The sequence below is a fragment of the Daphnia carinata genome, chromosome 4 (genome assembly GCF_022539665.2).
Source record: "Daphnia carinata strain CSIRO-1 chromosome 4, CSIRO_AGI_Dcar_HiC_V3, whole genome shotgun sequence".
Taxonomy (NCBI): domain Eukaryota; kingdom Metazoa; phylum Arthropoda; class Branchiopoda; order Diplostraca; family Daphniidae; genus Daphnia; species Daphnia carinata.
In genome coordinates, this window is record NC_081334.1 from 8867132 (window position 1) to 8882850 (window position 15719).

Sequence of the window (15719 nt, forward strand, 5' to 3'; positions counted from 1 at the left end):
TCAAATATACGTGTATTCAATGTGAATATAGTGTGATACAGTGAGTTTCAATATCTACATTCAAACACCATCAAATATACGTGTATTCAATGTGAATATAGTGTGATACAGTGAGTTTCAATATCTACATTCAAACAGCTATCAAATATACGTGTATTCAATGTGAATATAGTGTTATAGAATCAGTTTCATATCTACATTCAAACAGTATCAAATATACGTGTATTCAATGTGAATATAGTGTGATACAGTGAGTTTCAATATCTACATTCAAACAGTATCAAATATACGTGTATTCAATGTGAATATAGTGTGATACAGTGAGTTTCAATATCTACATTCAAACAGCATCAAATATACGTGTATTCAATGTGAATATAGTGTGATACAGTGAGTTTCAATATCTACATTCAAACAGCATCAAATATACGTGTATTCAATGTGAATATAGTGTTATAGAATCAGTTTCATGATCTACATTCAAACAGTATCAAATATACGTGTATTCAATGTGAATATAGTGTTATAGAATCAGTTTCATGATCTACATTCAAACAGTATCAAATATACGTGTATTCAATGTGAATATAGTGTGATACAGTGAGTTTCAATATCTACATTCAAACAGCATCAAATATACGTGTATTCAATGTGAATATAGTGTTATAGAATCAGTTTCAATATCTACATTCAAACAGCATCAAATATACGTGTATTCAATGTGAATATAGTGTGATACAGTGAGTTTCAATATCTACATTCAAACAGCATCAAATATACGTGTATTCAATGTGAATATAGTGTTATAGAATCAGTTTCATATCTACATTCAAACAGCATCAAATATACGTGTATTCAATGTGAATATAGTGTTATAGAATCAATTTCAATATCTACATTCAAACAGTATTAAATAAACGTGTATTCAATGTGAATATAGTGTGATACAGTGAGTTTCAATATCTACATTCAAACAGCATCAAATATACGTGTATTCAATGTGAATATAGTGTTATAGAATGAGTTTCAATGATCTACATTCAAACAGCATCAAATATACGTGTATTCAATGTGAATATAGTGTTATAGAATCAGTTTCAATATCTACATTCAAACAGCATCAAATATACGTGTATTCAATGTGAATATAGTGTTATAGAATCAGTTTCATGATCTACATTCAAACAGCATCAAATATACGTGTATTCAATGTGAATATAGTGTGATACAGTGAGTTTCAATATCTACATTCAAACAGCATCAAATATACGTGTATTCAATGTGAATATAGTGTTATAGAATCAGTTTCATGATCTACATTCAAACAGCATCAAATATACGTGTATTCAATGTGAATATAGTGTTATAGAATCAGTTTCAATATCTACATTCAAACAGCATCAAATATACGTGTATTCAATGTGAATATAGTGTGATACAGTGAGTTTCAATATCTACATTCAAACAGCATCAAATATACGTGTATTCAATGTGAATATAGTGTGATACAGTGAGTTTCAATATCTACATTCAAACAGCATCAAATATACGTGTATTCAATGTGAATATAGTGTTATAGAATCAGTTTCAATATCTACATTCAAACAGCATCAAATATACGTGTATTCAATGTGAATATAGTGTTATAGAATCAGTTTCATGATCTACATTCAAACAGTATCAAATATACGTGTATTCAATGTGAATATAGTGTGATACAGTGAGTTTCAATATCTACATTCAAACAGCATCAAATATACGTGTATTCAATGTGAATATAGTGTGATACAGTGAGTTTCAATATCTACATTCAAACAGCATCAAATATACGTGTATTCAATGTGAATATAGTGTGATAGAATGAGTTTCAATATCTACATTCAAACAGCATCAAATATACGTGTATTCAATGTGAATATAGTGTTATAGAATCAGTTTCATATCTACATTCAAACAGTATCAAATATACGTGTATTCAATGTGAATATAGTGTGATACAGTGAGTTTCAATATCTACATTCAAACAGCATCAAATATACGTGTATTCAATGTGAATATAGTGTGATACAGTGAGTTTCAATATCTACATTCAAACAGCATCAAATATACGTGTATTCAATGTGAATATAGTGTTATAGAATCAGTTTCATGATCTACATTCAAACAGTATCAAATATACGTGTATTCAATGTGAATATAGTATGATACAGAGAGTTTCAATATCTACATTCAAACAGCATCAAATATACGTGTATTCAATGTGAATATAGTGTTATAGAATCAGTTTCAATATCTACATTCAAACAGCATCAAATATACGTGTATTCAATGTGAATATAGTGTTATACAGTGAGTTTCAATATCTACATTCAAACAGCATCAAATATACGTGTATTCAATGTGAATATAGTGTGATACAGTGAGTTTCAATATCTACATTCAAACAGCATCAAATATACGTGTATTCAATGTGAATATAGTGTTATAGAATCAGTTTCAATATCTACATTCAAACAGCATCAAATATACGTGTATTCAATGTGAATATAGTGTTAAAGAATCAGTTTTATGATCTACATTCAAACAGTATCAAATATACGTGTATTCAATGTGAATATAGTGTGATACAGTGAGTTTCAATATCTACATTCAAACAGCATCAAATATACGTGTATTCAATGTGAATATAGTGTGATACAGTGAGTTTCAATATCTACATTCAAACAGCATCAAATATACGTGTATTCAATGTGAATATAGTGTGATACAGTGAGTTTCAATATCTACATTCAAACAGCATCAAATATACGTGTATTCAATGTGAATATAGTGTTATAGAATCAGTTTCATATCTACATTCAAACAGTATCAAATATACGTGTATTCAATGTGAATATAGTGTTATAGTGAGTTTCAATATCTACATTCAAACAGCATCAAATATACGTGTATTCAATGTGAATATAGTGTGATACAGTGAGTTTCAATATCTACATTCAAACAGCATCAAATATACGTGTATTCAATGTGAATATAGTGTTATAGAATCAGTTTCATGATCTACATTCAAACAGTATCAAATATACGTGTATTCAATGTGAATATAGTATGATACAGAGAGTTTCAATATCTACATTCAAACAGCATCAAATATACGTGTATTCAATGTGAATATAGTGTTATAGAATCAGTTTCATGATCTACATTCAAACAGTATCAAATATACGTGTATTCAATGTGAATATAGTGTGATACAGTGAGTTTCAATATCTACATTCAAACAGCATCAAATATACGTGTATTCAATGTGAATATAGTGTGATACAGTGATTTTCAATATCTACATTCAAACAGCATCAAATATACGTGTATTCAATGTGAATATAGTGTTATAGAATCAGTTTCATGATCTACATTCAAACAGTATCAAATATACGTGTATTCAATGTGAATATAGTGTGATACAGTGAGTTTCAATATCTACATTCAAACAGCATCAAATATACGTGTATTCAATGTGAATATAGTGTTATAGAATCAGTTTCAATATCTACATTCAAACAGTATCAAATATACGTGTATTCAATGTGAATATAGTGTGATACTGTGAGTTTCAATATCTACATTCAAACAGCATCAAATATACGTGTATTCAATGTGAATATAGTGTGATACAGTGAGTTTCAATATCTACATTCAAACAGCATCAAATATACGTGTATTCAATGTGAATATAGTGTTATAGAATCAGTTTCATGATCTACATTCAAACAGTATCAAATATACGTGTATTCAATGTGAATATAGTGTATACAGTGAGTTTCAATGATCTACATTCAAACAGCATCAAATATACGTGTATTCAATGTGAATATAGTGTGATACAGTGAGTTTCAATATCTACATTCAAACAGCATCAAATATACGTGTATTCAATGTGAATATAGTGTGATACAATGAGTTTCAATATCTACATTCAAACACCATCAAATATACGTGTATTCAATGTGAATATAGTGTTATAGAATTAGTTTCATGATCTACATTCAAACAGTATCAAATATACGTGTATTCAATGTGAATATAGTGTTATAGAATCAGTTTCATGATCTACATTCAAACAGCATCAAATATACGTGTATTCAATGTGAATATAGAGTGAAAAAGTCAGTAACAAAATCTACATTCAAACACCATCAAATATACGTGTATTCAATGTGAATATAGTGTTATAGAATCAGTTTCAATATCTACATTCAAACACCATCAAATATACGTGTATTCAATGTGAATATAGTGTTGTAGAATCAGTTTCATGATCTACATTCAAACAGCATCAAATATACGTGTATTCAATGTGAATATAGTGTTATAGAATCAGTTTCATGATCTACATTCAAACAGTATCAAATATACGTGTATTCAATGTGAATATAGTGTTATAGAATCAGTTTCATGATCTACATTTAAACAGTATCAAATATACGTGTTTTCAATGTGAATATAGTGTGATACATTTAGTTTCAATATCTACATTCAAACAGCATCAAATATACGTGTATTCAATGTGAATATAGTGTGATAGAATCAGTTTCATGATCTACATTCAAAAAGTATCAAATATACGTTTATTCAATGTGAATGTAGTGTGATACATTTAGTTTCAATATCTACATTCAAACAGCATCAAATATACGTGTATTCAATGTGAATATAGTGTGGTAGAATCAGTTTCATGATCTACATTCAAACAGTATCAAATTTACGTGTTTTCAATGTGAATATAGTGTTAAAGAATCACTTTCATGATCAACATTCAAACAGTATCAAAATACGTGTATTCAATGTGAATATGGTGTGATACAGTGAGTTTCAATATCTACATTCAAACAGCATCAAATATACGTGTATTCAATGTGAATATAGTGTGATACAATGAGTTTCAATATCTACATTCAAACAGCATCAAATATACGTGTATTCAATGTGAATATAGTGTTATAGAATCAGTTTCATGATCTACATTCAAACAGCATTAAATATACGTGTATTCAATGTGAATATAGTGTGATACAGTGAGTTTCATTATCTAGATTCAAACAGCATCAATTTTACGTGTATTCAATGTGAATATACTGTGATACAGTGAGTTTCAATATCTACATTCAAACAGCATCAAATATACCTGTATTCAATGCGAATATAGTGTTATAGAATCAGTTTCATGATCTACATTCAAACAGTATCAAATATACGTGTATTCAATGTGAAAATAGTGTTATAGAATCAGTTTCATGATCTACATTCAAACGGGACAGAGTCTTTTGGGCGAGTTACAAAAAGGACTCCAGGGTTTCCGACTTTTGGTTGCAGGTTTCCGACACTTGGACATTGGTACCCGACGAAAGGACATCTGTCTACCGACTTTCGGACTAGTGGTTCCCGACGTTTGGGCGCAACAATAAATTGTTGCTGAACCCAACGAGTGGTATACTTGACGCCAAGAGGATTCCAGTGCAATTGACGTTAGGGCTTTTGACTCTTTTTTTTACTTGATGATCGGCACTATAAACGTAAAATGGATACGTATGTCAGCGACAAGTGGACTCCCGATCCAGCGACAAATGGACTCCTGATCTAGGTACACATTAATTTTCGGAATCATTTACCTAGAGTATTGCCAAATAGTTTGGTAGTTAATTGATTTCATTGCTGTACAGATATTTTGCTATTATTTATTGGTTAATGAACTTTGGTATTTGTATTGTAAAAAAAGTGTAAATAAAATCATATAAAATTAGCGCCACTTGCAATTGCGTTATTTACTTTTTTGTGATGGCTTTTGACAGAAACCAAAGTGTTATTTATACGTTAGTGCAAAATTACGTCAAATCCAAAGAATGTGTTGCGCACTTCAAGTCCTACGTAGAAAAGGATAGTGATGTCATGAAAGCTGCAACTGAACACGATTGGGGTAGGTTAAAAGTTAATGCCACATATGGTATTATTTCATCCCATAACAACCCACAGAGGATAAACGCCGTAAGTTGTTGCCTTTAATCAAACATAATGATTTCTTTTACTATAATATTCCTCGTCTTCCTTTACAGCTGTTTGGCGAAATTGAAACCTATCTTACCAATAATATAGAAGCTATTTTCCCAGAACAAATAAATCTTTCTCGAGCAGGAATTCGTAAGCTCGTTCATTATGTGCTGATACCAGAGGTAAAACATACTAATTTTTATTACTTAAATTTACTTATGCTTGGTTTATTCCAGGCAGTGAGGTATGGTGTAGCAATACAAACCATTCCGTATAAAATTAATGCATATTCTATTCAAGACATTGTATGGTACGGGTATGACCACTTCATGTCTGTTATTGAGAAATGTGAATCTGGAAGCAAAGGTAATAACACGAAACAATTCAAATGACTATATTTAGTAATTAATGAACACATCATTTTTTCATTTACAGTGCGACCTCATAAGTCTGACTCAAAGTCAACAGCCATACTTGATTCGAGTAACCAATGTATACATGGAAAAAAAGATAATGGTAACGTAGTTATTCTTAATGGAAATCGCTGCCTTGCTTGTTCGTGTCTATATGATGGTTTTGATTGCGGAATACGAGTGAAAAGTTATGGATGCAAGTTGTTTCCTACTGGCAAAGCTAGAATGGTTTTACTTTTACTTCTATTAATCCGAATACCATTCTGGCCTACATTATGCCTTGCGCTTGTTCGTATGTGTTGTAAGAAACTGAATAAAGGTATGAAATTGAAATAAAATGTAACATATCTAAAACATATAAAGTTATTTTTGGGCAGCATGTGCATTTCTTTGCACTTTGTTCAGTTTACACAAGCAGGTAGCCAAGCTTCTTCATTATCGGAAAGAAACGGTTATAGGCCTAGTTTATTTAGCTTATTTAAAGACTCTTTATTGATTGAAGCCATATCTTATCAGTGAAGAATGATATTTTGACTCTAGAAACCATATGAAAAGAACAATGTTTTTCATTGTTTTTACCTGAGGTTACTGCTAACGGATTTAGTGATCTTCTTTGACTAGCGTCGACATATGTATGCTCTGCTTTCATTTCCGCGTTTCCTCTATCGCATAATCATTGCATGCAAACCTACATAATTTCCGAAATTTTGTTTTGAATTATGTCCCCATTCATTTACTTCATGAGCCATATGGGTAGCGCGCACTACAGTGTGTAACAATGGTAACTGATTTACGCCAAGTCAAAACAAGAAAGCAAACCAGCATACAGTGGCGGATATTTTTCTGTTTCAAACATGCTTCATTGTAAAAAATGACGTCAACTGCGACTTCAAATGGACACATCACATCAACTCCGCTGATAGCAATAAACAGCTTCTACTATTCCATCTAGGGTCAAATTCGGCATGGAGAATTCCCACTCAATTCCCAACTTTACGTCAAAACTTGTTATCACCACTGAGCTGACTGGATATTCTGCCACGTAAATATATACCCTATAGCAACTTTTGGAATTTATAACGCAATGACTCCAACTTACGACGTGTAGGGTATTGAGGAGGGGTTAAGTCAGCTAGCCACTCAGAAGCTATCCGGAAGCGAGAATTGGTGTGGAATTTTCCTTTACTTGATCGATAGTAAAGGTAAGTGTTGCTGCTGCAAATAACAATGTAATACATTCGTTAATTTCACAGTACTATTTGAAGATTTACTATGTTAGCTTTACCTTTTACTGCATATTCACATTGGACAATTGAGAAAACTTGGGCTGCTGGCTGTTCATCAATAGCAGATGTAACATCTTCTGCTGTAATAGCAATACAATTGGCTTATTAATTTCCGAGTGTTATTTGAAGATTTGATGTGTTAACTTTACCTTTTCCTGCAAATTCACATTGAATGAATGAGATATCCTGGGTTATTGGCTGTTCATCCATCGCACAGGTAAGATCTTGTACTGTAAATACAATATAATTCATTCATTCATTAGAGTATATTTAAAGAATAACTACGTTACCATATCTTTTTTTCCATGAATACATTAGTTACTCGAGTCAAGTATGGCTGCTGATGTAAGATCTTCCGCTGTAATAGCAATACAATTGGCTCATTAATTTCACAGTGTTATTTGAAGATTTCATGTGTTAACTTTACCTTGAGGTGAAGTAATTCCGAAAATTAATGTGTACCTAAATCAGGAGTCCATTTGTCGCTGGATCGGGAGTCCACTTGTCGCTGACATACGTATGCATTTTAACTTTATAGTCCCGATCATCAAGTGAAAAAAAGAGTCAAAAGACCTAACGTCAATTGCACTGGAATCCTCTTGGTGTCAAGTGTACCACTCGTTGGGTTCAGCAACAATTTATTGTTGCGCCCAAATGTCGGGAACCACTAGTCCGAAAGTCGGTAGGCAGATGTCCTTTCGTCGGGTACCAGATGTCCAAGTGTCGGAAACCTGCAACCAAAAGTCGGAAACCCTGGAGTCCTTTTTGTAACTCGCCCAAAAGAGTACATGCCCATTCAAACAGCATCAATTATACGTGTATTCAATGTGAATATACTGTGATACAGTGAGTTTCAATATCTACATTCAAACAGTATCAAATATACGTGTTTTCAATATGAATATAGTGTGATACAGTGAGTTTCAATATCTACATTCAATCAGCATCAAATATACGTGTATTCAATGTGAATATAGTGTGATACAGTGAGTTTCAATATCTACATTCAAACAGCATTAAATATACCTGTATTCAATGTGAATATAGTGTTATAGAATCAGTTTCATGATCTACATTCAAACAGTATCAAATATACGTGTATTCAATGTGAATATAGTGTGATACAGTGAGTTTCAATATCTAGATTCAAACAGCATCAAATATACGTGTATTCAATGTGAATATAGTGTTATAGAATCAGTTTTATGATCTACATTCAAACAGTATCAAATATACGTGTATTCAATGTTTTGAGATTTGCCCCTCTGCTGGGCCACTCAATGCCGGAGTCTGCCGGCTCAGCGTAAGGTAGTGGCTGAGACTTGTCAGTCTCAGGGTAATAGCCGCGTTACGTCCAGGCAGGCTGCCGTTGGGGGTGCCGGTCGGCAGGGGTTGGACGGGCTGGATCTCAAATAAGATGCCGAGTGCGAAACGTAGCCTTGGAAAGCCGGGCCACCTTGCGCGGCCGAATATGACGGACACGAATAACAACGCTGAATTACTTGTGATTCTTGGCGTAGAATGTCCCCGGGTTGATGGTCCAGCTGAAGCGACTGCGATACAGGATTTCGCGGGACCGGGCAAAACCGTAAGCGGCTTCGTTGGAGTTGTCGAGAAAAGAGACGGCCAAACGGAACTGGCTGACGGGCGGTGAGCGGGTGATCCACGGCCGGGCAGAAGTAGACGGCCGAGCGCAGCAAGCAGGAACAAATGATAGTAAGAGAATACTTGAGGGTAGTTACCAGGCTGAATGAAGAGACCACTCCGGGGGCTTCGGTGAAACTCGTGTGTATTTACTCGGCCGAAAACCGACCTTTATATACTCAACATTTACAAAACACCGTTGACTAATATACAATAGACATACATAAGTTTAAACGCTGGAGTAGATTTCATCGTTGTTCCGCCACCTGTTTTAGCCGCAGGATCCTCCGCTTCTTCCAACCTCGAACTCCCCTCCACCGACCCTCCGTCGGTTCCTCCATCGCCAACACCCTCCTTACTCTGGGCAAAAACAGGCTCCAGTCACGATGGTTTTTGGTGTTGACTTATGAGAGCGGTCGGTAGAGACCACCTCACATAGCTGTAAAAGACGTCAAGTACTTTCAATAATATGCTATCGGCGTATTATTTGACATTCAGGTCTACCAGTGTATTATACACCTTCTCACTTTTGTAGGCCGCTCTCAAATACTTGGCGGCTTGCGTAAACGTTCTACCGTTGTCTGAATACATGGCTTTCGGCACCCCTCTCCTTGCAAAAAACCTTCTCAGGGCAAAGATGTAGGTCGCCGCTTCTTGGTCTGTAGTCATTTCTAAGTCCACGGCTCTCGTCACCGCAAACGTAAATAGACAAATATAAGCTTTCGCTTGCCCACTTCTCGCTGTGAGCCTTATCGGGAAAGGTCCCGCAAAATCAATCCCCGTCACGTTGAACGGGTTTGCCATTTGCAGTCTATCTACCGGTAGGGGTGCCGGTACTTCGTTGAATGGCCTTGAATCTAATTTCTGGCACTTAATGCACCTCCTTAATACTTTCTTTATCGTCTGTCTCAGTCTTGGGATCCAAAACGTCCGCCTTATTTCCACCATTGTCGTGCACACTCCAGTATGCAGTAGCCGCTCGTGCGTCTGCTCTATGAGTTTGCCCGTCAAGTAGTGGTTCTCTGGTAGCAAGATCACCGCTTTTCGGCCGTTGAGCCGCAACCAGTTTTCTTGCCGGCCGTAACATCTGATTAGCCCGTTCCTTTCGTCCCAGGCCAACCCTAGCTTTCTCAGCTTGTCATTTTTCCAGGGCTTTTTTTCCTTCATGGCTTCCATTACATCGGGGAACGCTTCGCTTTGCATCCCTCGCCATAAGTCCAGCTCCGCTTGTTCTACCTCTTCTACTGCGAGGTTCCACTAGACACTTCTGCCAGTGGTGTCTCGGGATTCGATTGTCCCTTAAACCTCTTCACCGCTCTTTTCACTGTCGCCCAGATCCTGACGATCGTGCGCAGTGAACTATAGTTTTCATACCTTTCTTTTTCCTTTGGTATCGACACACTGCATTGTGTTATTTCTTTGGCTCGTTCCTCTTTTCTGATTTCTGCCGTACAATCCAGCTCCACTTGTGCTGGATTCTTCGGCCAATTCTCTTTTTTGTTCAGCCATTTCGGGCCAACCCACCAATCACTTTTTTGGTTCAGCTGGCTCACTGAAGCCCCTCTCGATGCTATATCTGCCGGGTTTTGTACTCCCGGGCAGTGCCTTATCGATTCTATGTCGATTTTTTCTCTTATCTCTGTCACTCGGTTGTGAACGAACTGTTTCCAACGGCCCGACTCGCCTTTCATCCACCAGTAGGCTATCGCCGAATCTGTCCACAGTGTTTTCTCGAACGATCGTCCAAGAGACCTTTCAATGTATTCCCCCAGCCTGACTGCCAGCAAATTGCTGAGCAGCTCCAACCTGGGGGTTGATACTGATTTTTTGGGGTTCGGTGCTATCCGGGTTTTGCTGCATAACAGCTTTGTCTCTTCTCCTGTCTCTAAATATGGGGCTACACTATACGCGTCGTCACTCGCGTCACAAAACAAGTGTAACCTCGGTGAACGGATCTCTCCAGTCCACCGTCCCAGCTTAGTGTTCGTAAGCTCCGAAAAACTTTTAATGAATGTCTCCCAGTGTGGCATTATGCTTGCTGACACTGGTTCATCCCAGCCTGTCTTGTCTATCCAGACCTCTTGCATAATGATCTTCGCTACTACCGTTACCGGTGATATTAACCCCATCGGGTCGAAGACTTTTAGCGCCAGGCTGAACAGCTTCCTCTTCGTCGGCCTTTTATTCAACTCCTCGGCCTCTTCTACTATTTTCTCGGGTCTAAATCTAAATGAGTCCGTCTCCGGATCCCAAGTGACCCCTAATGCTTTTACGGTCTTTTCCGTATTGTCTCCCATCGTTTTCTCGTTGTTCTGGAACTGCAACGTCTGTAGCCGTTCTCTCAGTTCCTTGCTATTTGTCGTCCATTTTTTAAGCTCCATTTTAGCTGAGCTGAACAGTCTCTGCGCCTGCGTTATCAGGTCAATTGCTTGGGGAATGCTGCTGACTCCCCCCAACCAATCGTCCACATATAACTGTGAGCCCAGTTGTTCTACCAACTCCGGGTGGTCTTCTTTATGCTCATCCAGGCATTTCAGAATGACTGCCCTTAGAATAAACGGGCTACTCGAGAGCCCAAATGGTACCCTCTTCCACCTGTATTCTATCCATTCCGAGTTGTCTTCTCTCGGGTCTTTTATCCATAAGAACCGGACTATCTGTCCGTGCTCTTCCTGTATTCCTATCTGAAGGAATGCCTGCGTGATGTCCGCCATCCACGCTATCTTGTTTTGCCTGAACCTGAGCAGCACTGACAACAGTTCTGGATTCAAGTTTGGCCCGGTCTCCAACAGGTCGTTTAAGCTAGGCCTACTTTGTTGGTGGACCGAGCCATCAAACACCGGCCTGATTTTGGTCGTTGCTGCCTCCGTTTTTATCGCCGGGCTGTGCGGCAAATACGTACAGGCTCCCGTGTAGCTTTTGTCTGCTACCTCTATGTATCCCTTCTCCAGGTACTGCTGGAAAACTTCGTGGTAGGCCACTCTGTCCTCCCACTTCATTTTCTTCAGCAACCCTTTTAGCCTGATCGAGGCTATGTTCTTGTTAGACTCCATCGACCTTCTGTTGTTTTTGAACGGGAACAGAATCTCGTATCTGCCCGTTTGGTCTTTCTTTATAGTCTCCTGGTAGTTTTTCAGGAATCCCGGGTCCTCTAACTCTTGGGGCGTAACTCCCATGTGTTCCAAGGCCCAGAATTCCTTGAAGTCTACCATCGCTCTTTTCCCATCGGCCTGTGTAACTATGTTTGCCGATACTTCCTTCTGATTTCCTGCTGAGGGTGCTCCAAAAATAATCCACCCCAGCTTACTGGCACATGCCACTGAGTCGTCTGGACCCTTTCTCGTTTGGTGTTTTAGAATTTGCCAATAATAGTCGCATGCTATTATCATGTCAAACTCTATCTTGTTATCGGGCTTGAAATGCCTTTCATCCGCGATCTTCTCCCCCTTTTCCGTCAAAATTTCCACCAGTTTTGACCGGACTTTAGGGGTTGCTTTTGCCACGTATTTTATCGCCGTAGCTTTGATTTTTATCTTCCCCTGCTTCTCGGGGATCATCCATATGCTATATGTCTTTAGCACCGTGCTTTCAACTTGGTCTGAACCAAACGTATTCAGCTTTACTTCTCCTTCTTCTTCTTCATCTGCCTTTAATCTTCTGATTAGACTCTGTCGGATGAACGTTTTCTCGCTCCCCGAGTCTATCAGTCCCAGCACTTTTATTCTCCTGTTACTCTTCCCTTGCAACACCGCCGTGAACGTGGGCAGTCCGATCGAGGTTGCTTGCGCACAATTCACGTTGGTGTCTACAGTCACCGATCTGTTTGGTCTTTTCGGGGACTGAGGTCTGACAGGCCCGTATTGTCTCTGTCTGGACAGACATAGCGCCGGGCTATGATCCATACTCCCGCAGTTTCTGCAAGGGACTTTCGCTACGCAATGCTCCGTTCTATGCGGTCTGCCGAGGCATTTCAAGCAACGGTTCTCTCGTTCGCATAGCGTCCGTCTGAACTGCGGGGTATTCACCATACATCTATGGTGTATATGATTCTGCTGACAGAAACAACAGGGTGTCATTCTTCCTCCCCTTTCTTGAGGTTCCCTTCTGGGGCTTTGTGGCTGATTTACCGGACCTTCCTCCATTTCTCTGAGCCGTATCTCTCGATCAAGCTCCTTGAGAATGGCTTCTAATGTTGGTTGATCCTCGTCAAACCACTTGTCTCTCCACCATCGCGAAGTTAGAGCTTTCGGCAGCGCCTTTAGCACATCACCCGCGATGTATTCTCCATAGCCACCCATGTCTACTTCAAGACTCGTTAAGGCTACTCTGGTGTTTGTTAGCCCATCGTAGATTCTCCTCAATTGATCGATTGTGGCCGAATCTCCTAGCCGTATTGCTACGAGGCTCTTCAATTCGTTCACGTAGTGGGACTTTTGTTTTTCCGTGTCCCGAATCTTTTCTCCAGTTTCAGCATTGCTGCCTGGTATTGATTTTCATCAAAGTGTATGTTAGATATCAATTCTGCGGCCTTGCCTTTCAGGCTTATCCGCAGATATTGAAATTTTTCGGCTTCTGTTTGCCTTGGGTCGGCGTCATACGCCGTCCACATCGCTCTCCATCCTTTCCAGGCTGTGATCTCTCCGTTAAACGTCGGTAGAGGCAGCGCTGTTCTGATTACTGGCGATTGGGTTTCGCTCTTCTTGTATTTCTCTCTTAATTTCTTTATTTTTTCTCTTAACTTGTCCTCCATCTCTCTATCTCCCGCCTTATCGGCAGCTGTAGACACTGCGGCAAGCTTTTCATTTATCGCCACTACGGCCAACCACCGAGCTTCGGCTTTATCTGTGTATTTCTGCCTGCTCTCTGCGTCTGCTTCCGCCAACGCTATGCTATCTTTCAGCTCTCTTTTTATTAGTGCCCGATCTTCTAATAGCTCTTCCGGTGTGCCTATCGGGAGACTCTGCCCTTGACGATGCCCGTAACGGCTCCGTCCTTCTTATCGGGCTCTCCTCTAGGTCCGGCAGGCTGTCTTCAATCGTCTTTTATTTTTATTCCCGTGTCTGTTATAAATTTTTCTATCGTTTTCTCTGCGACCTCTATCCTCTTATGCAACATCGAGTGATAGGGGTCGCCTGTCTTGTATATTTTTTCTAGTTTCTCTTCGATCATCGACAGTCTTTCGTCAATGCTCGGCTCGTCTTGGTCTGTGACCGCATGTCTTCTTCTCCTTGTCGGGACTGACAATTTATTATATGTTTTTTTTTTTAGTGATAACAGAGATTTTTTTTTTTATATTTTTATTTTTCTGATAACAGGTTTCAACAATTACAAACAACAATATATTAACAAAGCACTGGAGACTTTAAAATTTCGTCCTCCGAGGAGGATGCAATTCCTGTTCTCGCAAGTCGCTTCGATAGTTGTTTGCTCAACCGTTCTTCGGGTGAAGATCTTTTCCAGCTTCTTGGCGTGCCTGTAGCGGATCTCGCTTTTCTTGCCGGGGCCGGTTCCTCGGAAGTTCCAGCGGCCGGATCTTCGCTCCCTTGACCTAACACCGTGGGGGTCGGTGCCGGGGCTGGTAGTTGAAGTGTGGCGGGCGGCAGCTTCTTGACACCGCGTGCCCTCTCCAAAACCTGCTCCCTTCTTTGTAATTCCTCTTTGTCCCGCCTTAACTTGCTTGTCTCCAGTAGGTATTTCGCGTGCTCCTCTGCTCTTTCTGCTGCCTTTTGTGCCGCTGCTATTACAGAGGAGTGCGACTCTTGAACTTTGGTGAGCGCAGCTAGCTGTGCCCTTTCTTGCTCACTTAGAAACTGGGCAGGCGATTCTAAGGTGGGTGTTGCCGGCCGAACGTATGGGTTTGGCCGTCTCTTTTTCTCCACTAGCCTTTTGGGGCGTTGTTCCAGGAAGGGCTCTGGAATCCTGAGTCTCCTGAAGACACCTTTCGGGATCGTAAGCTCCAGCTCTTCAGGTCGCTCCAGAGCTCGTATGGTCTGGCCTCTGAGTCTAAGAGGTACTGGAACTTGGCAAACACCGCCTTCTGGTGCTGGTGGAATATGCTGTCCGACACTGTTTGGATGTACGGATATTTTAATTTTTAGTTCGAAAGACCAATTTGAGATTTGCCCCTCTGCTGGGCCCCTCAATGCCGGAGTCTGCCGGCTCAGCGTAAAGTAGTGGCTGAGACTTGTCAGTCTCAGGGTAATAGCCGCGTTACGTCCAGGCAGGCCGCCGATGGGGGTGCCGGTCGGCAGGGGTTGGACGGGCTTAATCTCAAATAAGATGCCGAGCGCGAAACGTAGCCTTGGAAAGCCGGGCCACTTGGGGCGGCCGA

At 39.2% G+C, this 15719-nt stretch overlaps 2 protein-coding genes across 2 annotated transcripts; both read right to left on the reverse strand.

The window, feature by feature from the left end:
• Positions 1 to 9871: 9871 nt before the first annotated feature.
• LOC132087915 (uncharacterized) lies at positions 9872 to 10564 on the reverse strand. The gene has a single exon (XM_059495006.1). It carries the CDS (start codon positions 10562 to 10564, stop codon positions 9872 to 9874), a length of 693 nt encoding a protein of 230 aa, XP_059350989.1.
• A 65-nt stretch (positions 10565 to 10629) lies between these two features.
• LOC132087916 (uncharacterized) lies at positions 10630 to 14138 on the reverse strand. The gene is made up of 2 exons (XM_059495007.1): positions 13922 to 14138; positions 10630 to 13868 (listed from the first exon to the last, which is right to left on the reverse strand). The coding sequence occupies exons 1-2, from the start codon at positions 14136 to 14138 to the stop codon at positions 10630 to 10632; spliced, it is 3456 nt and encodes a 1151-aa protein (XP_059350990.1).
• Between the last annotated feature and the right edge of the window lie 1581 nt (positions 14139 to 15719).

What these genes read in the sequence shown, in the direction of transcription:
- LOC132087915 (XM_059495006.1), bottom strand. Translation starts at nt 10,564, where the DNA reads ATGGAAGCCATGAAGGAAAAAAAGCCCTGGAAAAATGACAAGCTGAGA.
- LOC132087916 (XM_059495007.1), bottom strand. Translation starts at nt 14,138, where the DNA reads ATGGAGGACAAGTTAAGAGAAAAAATAAAGAAATTAAGAGAGAAATAC. An exon ending in TCTGCGGATAAGCCTGAAAG is followed by an intron (nt 13,869 to 13,921) that starts GCAAGGCCGCAG and finishes AATCAATACCAG; the next exon opens with GCAGCAATGCTGAAACTGGA.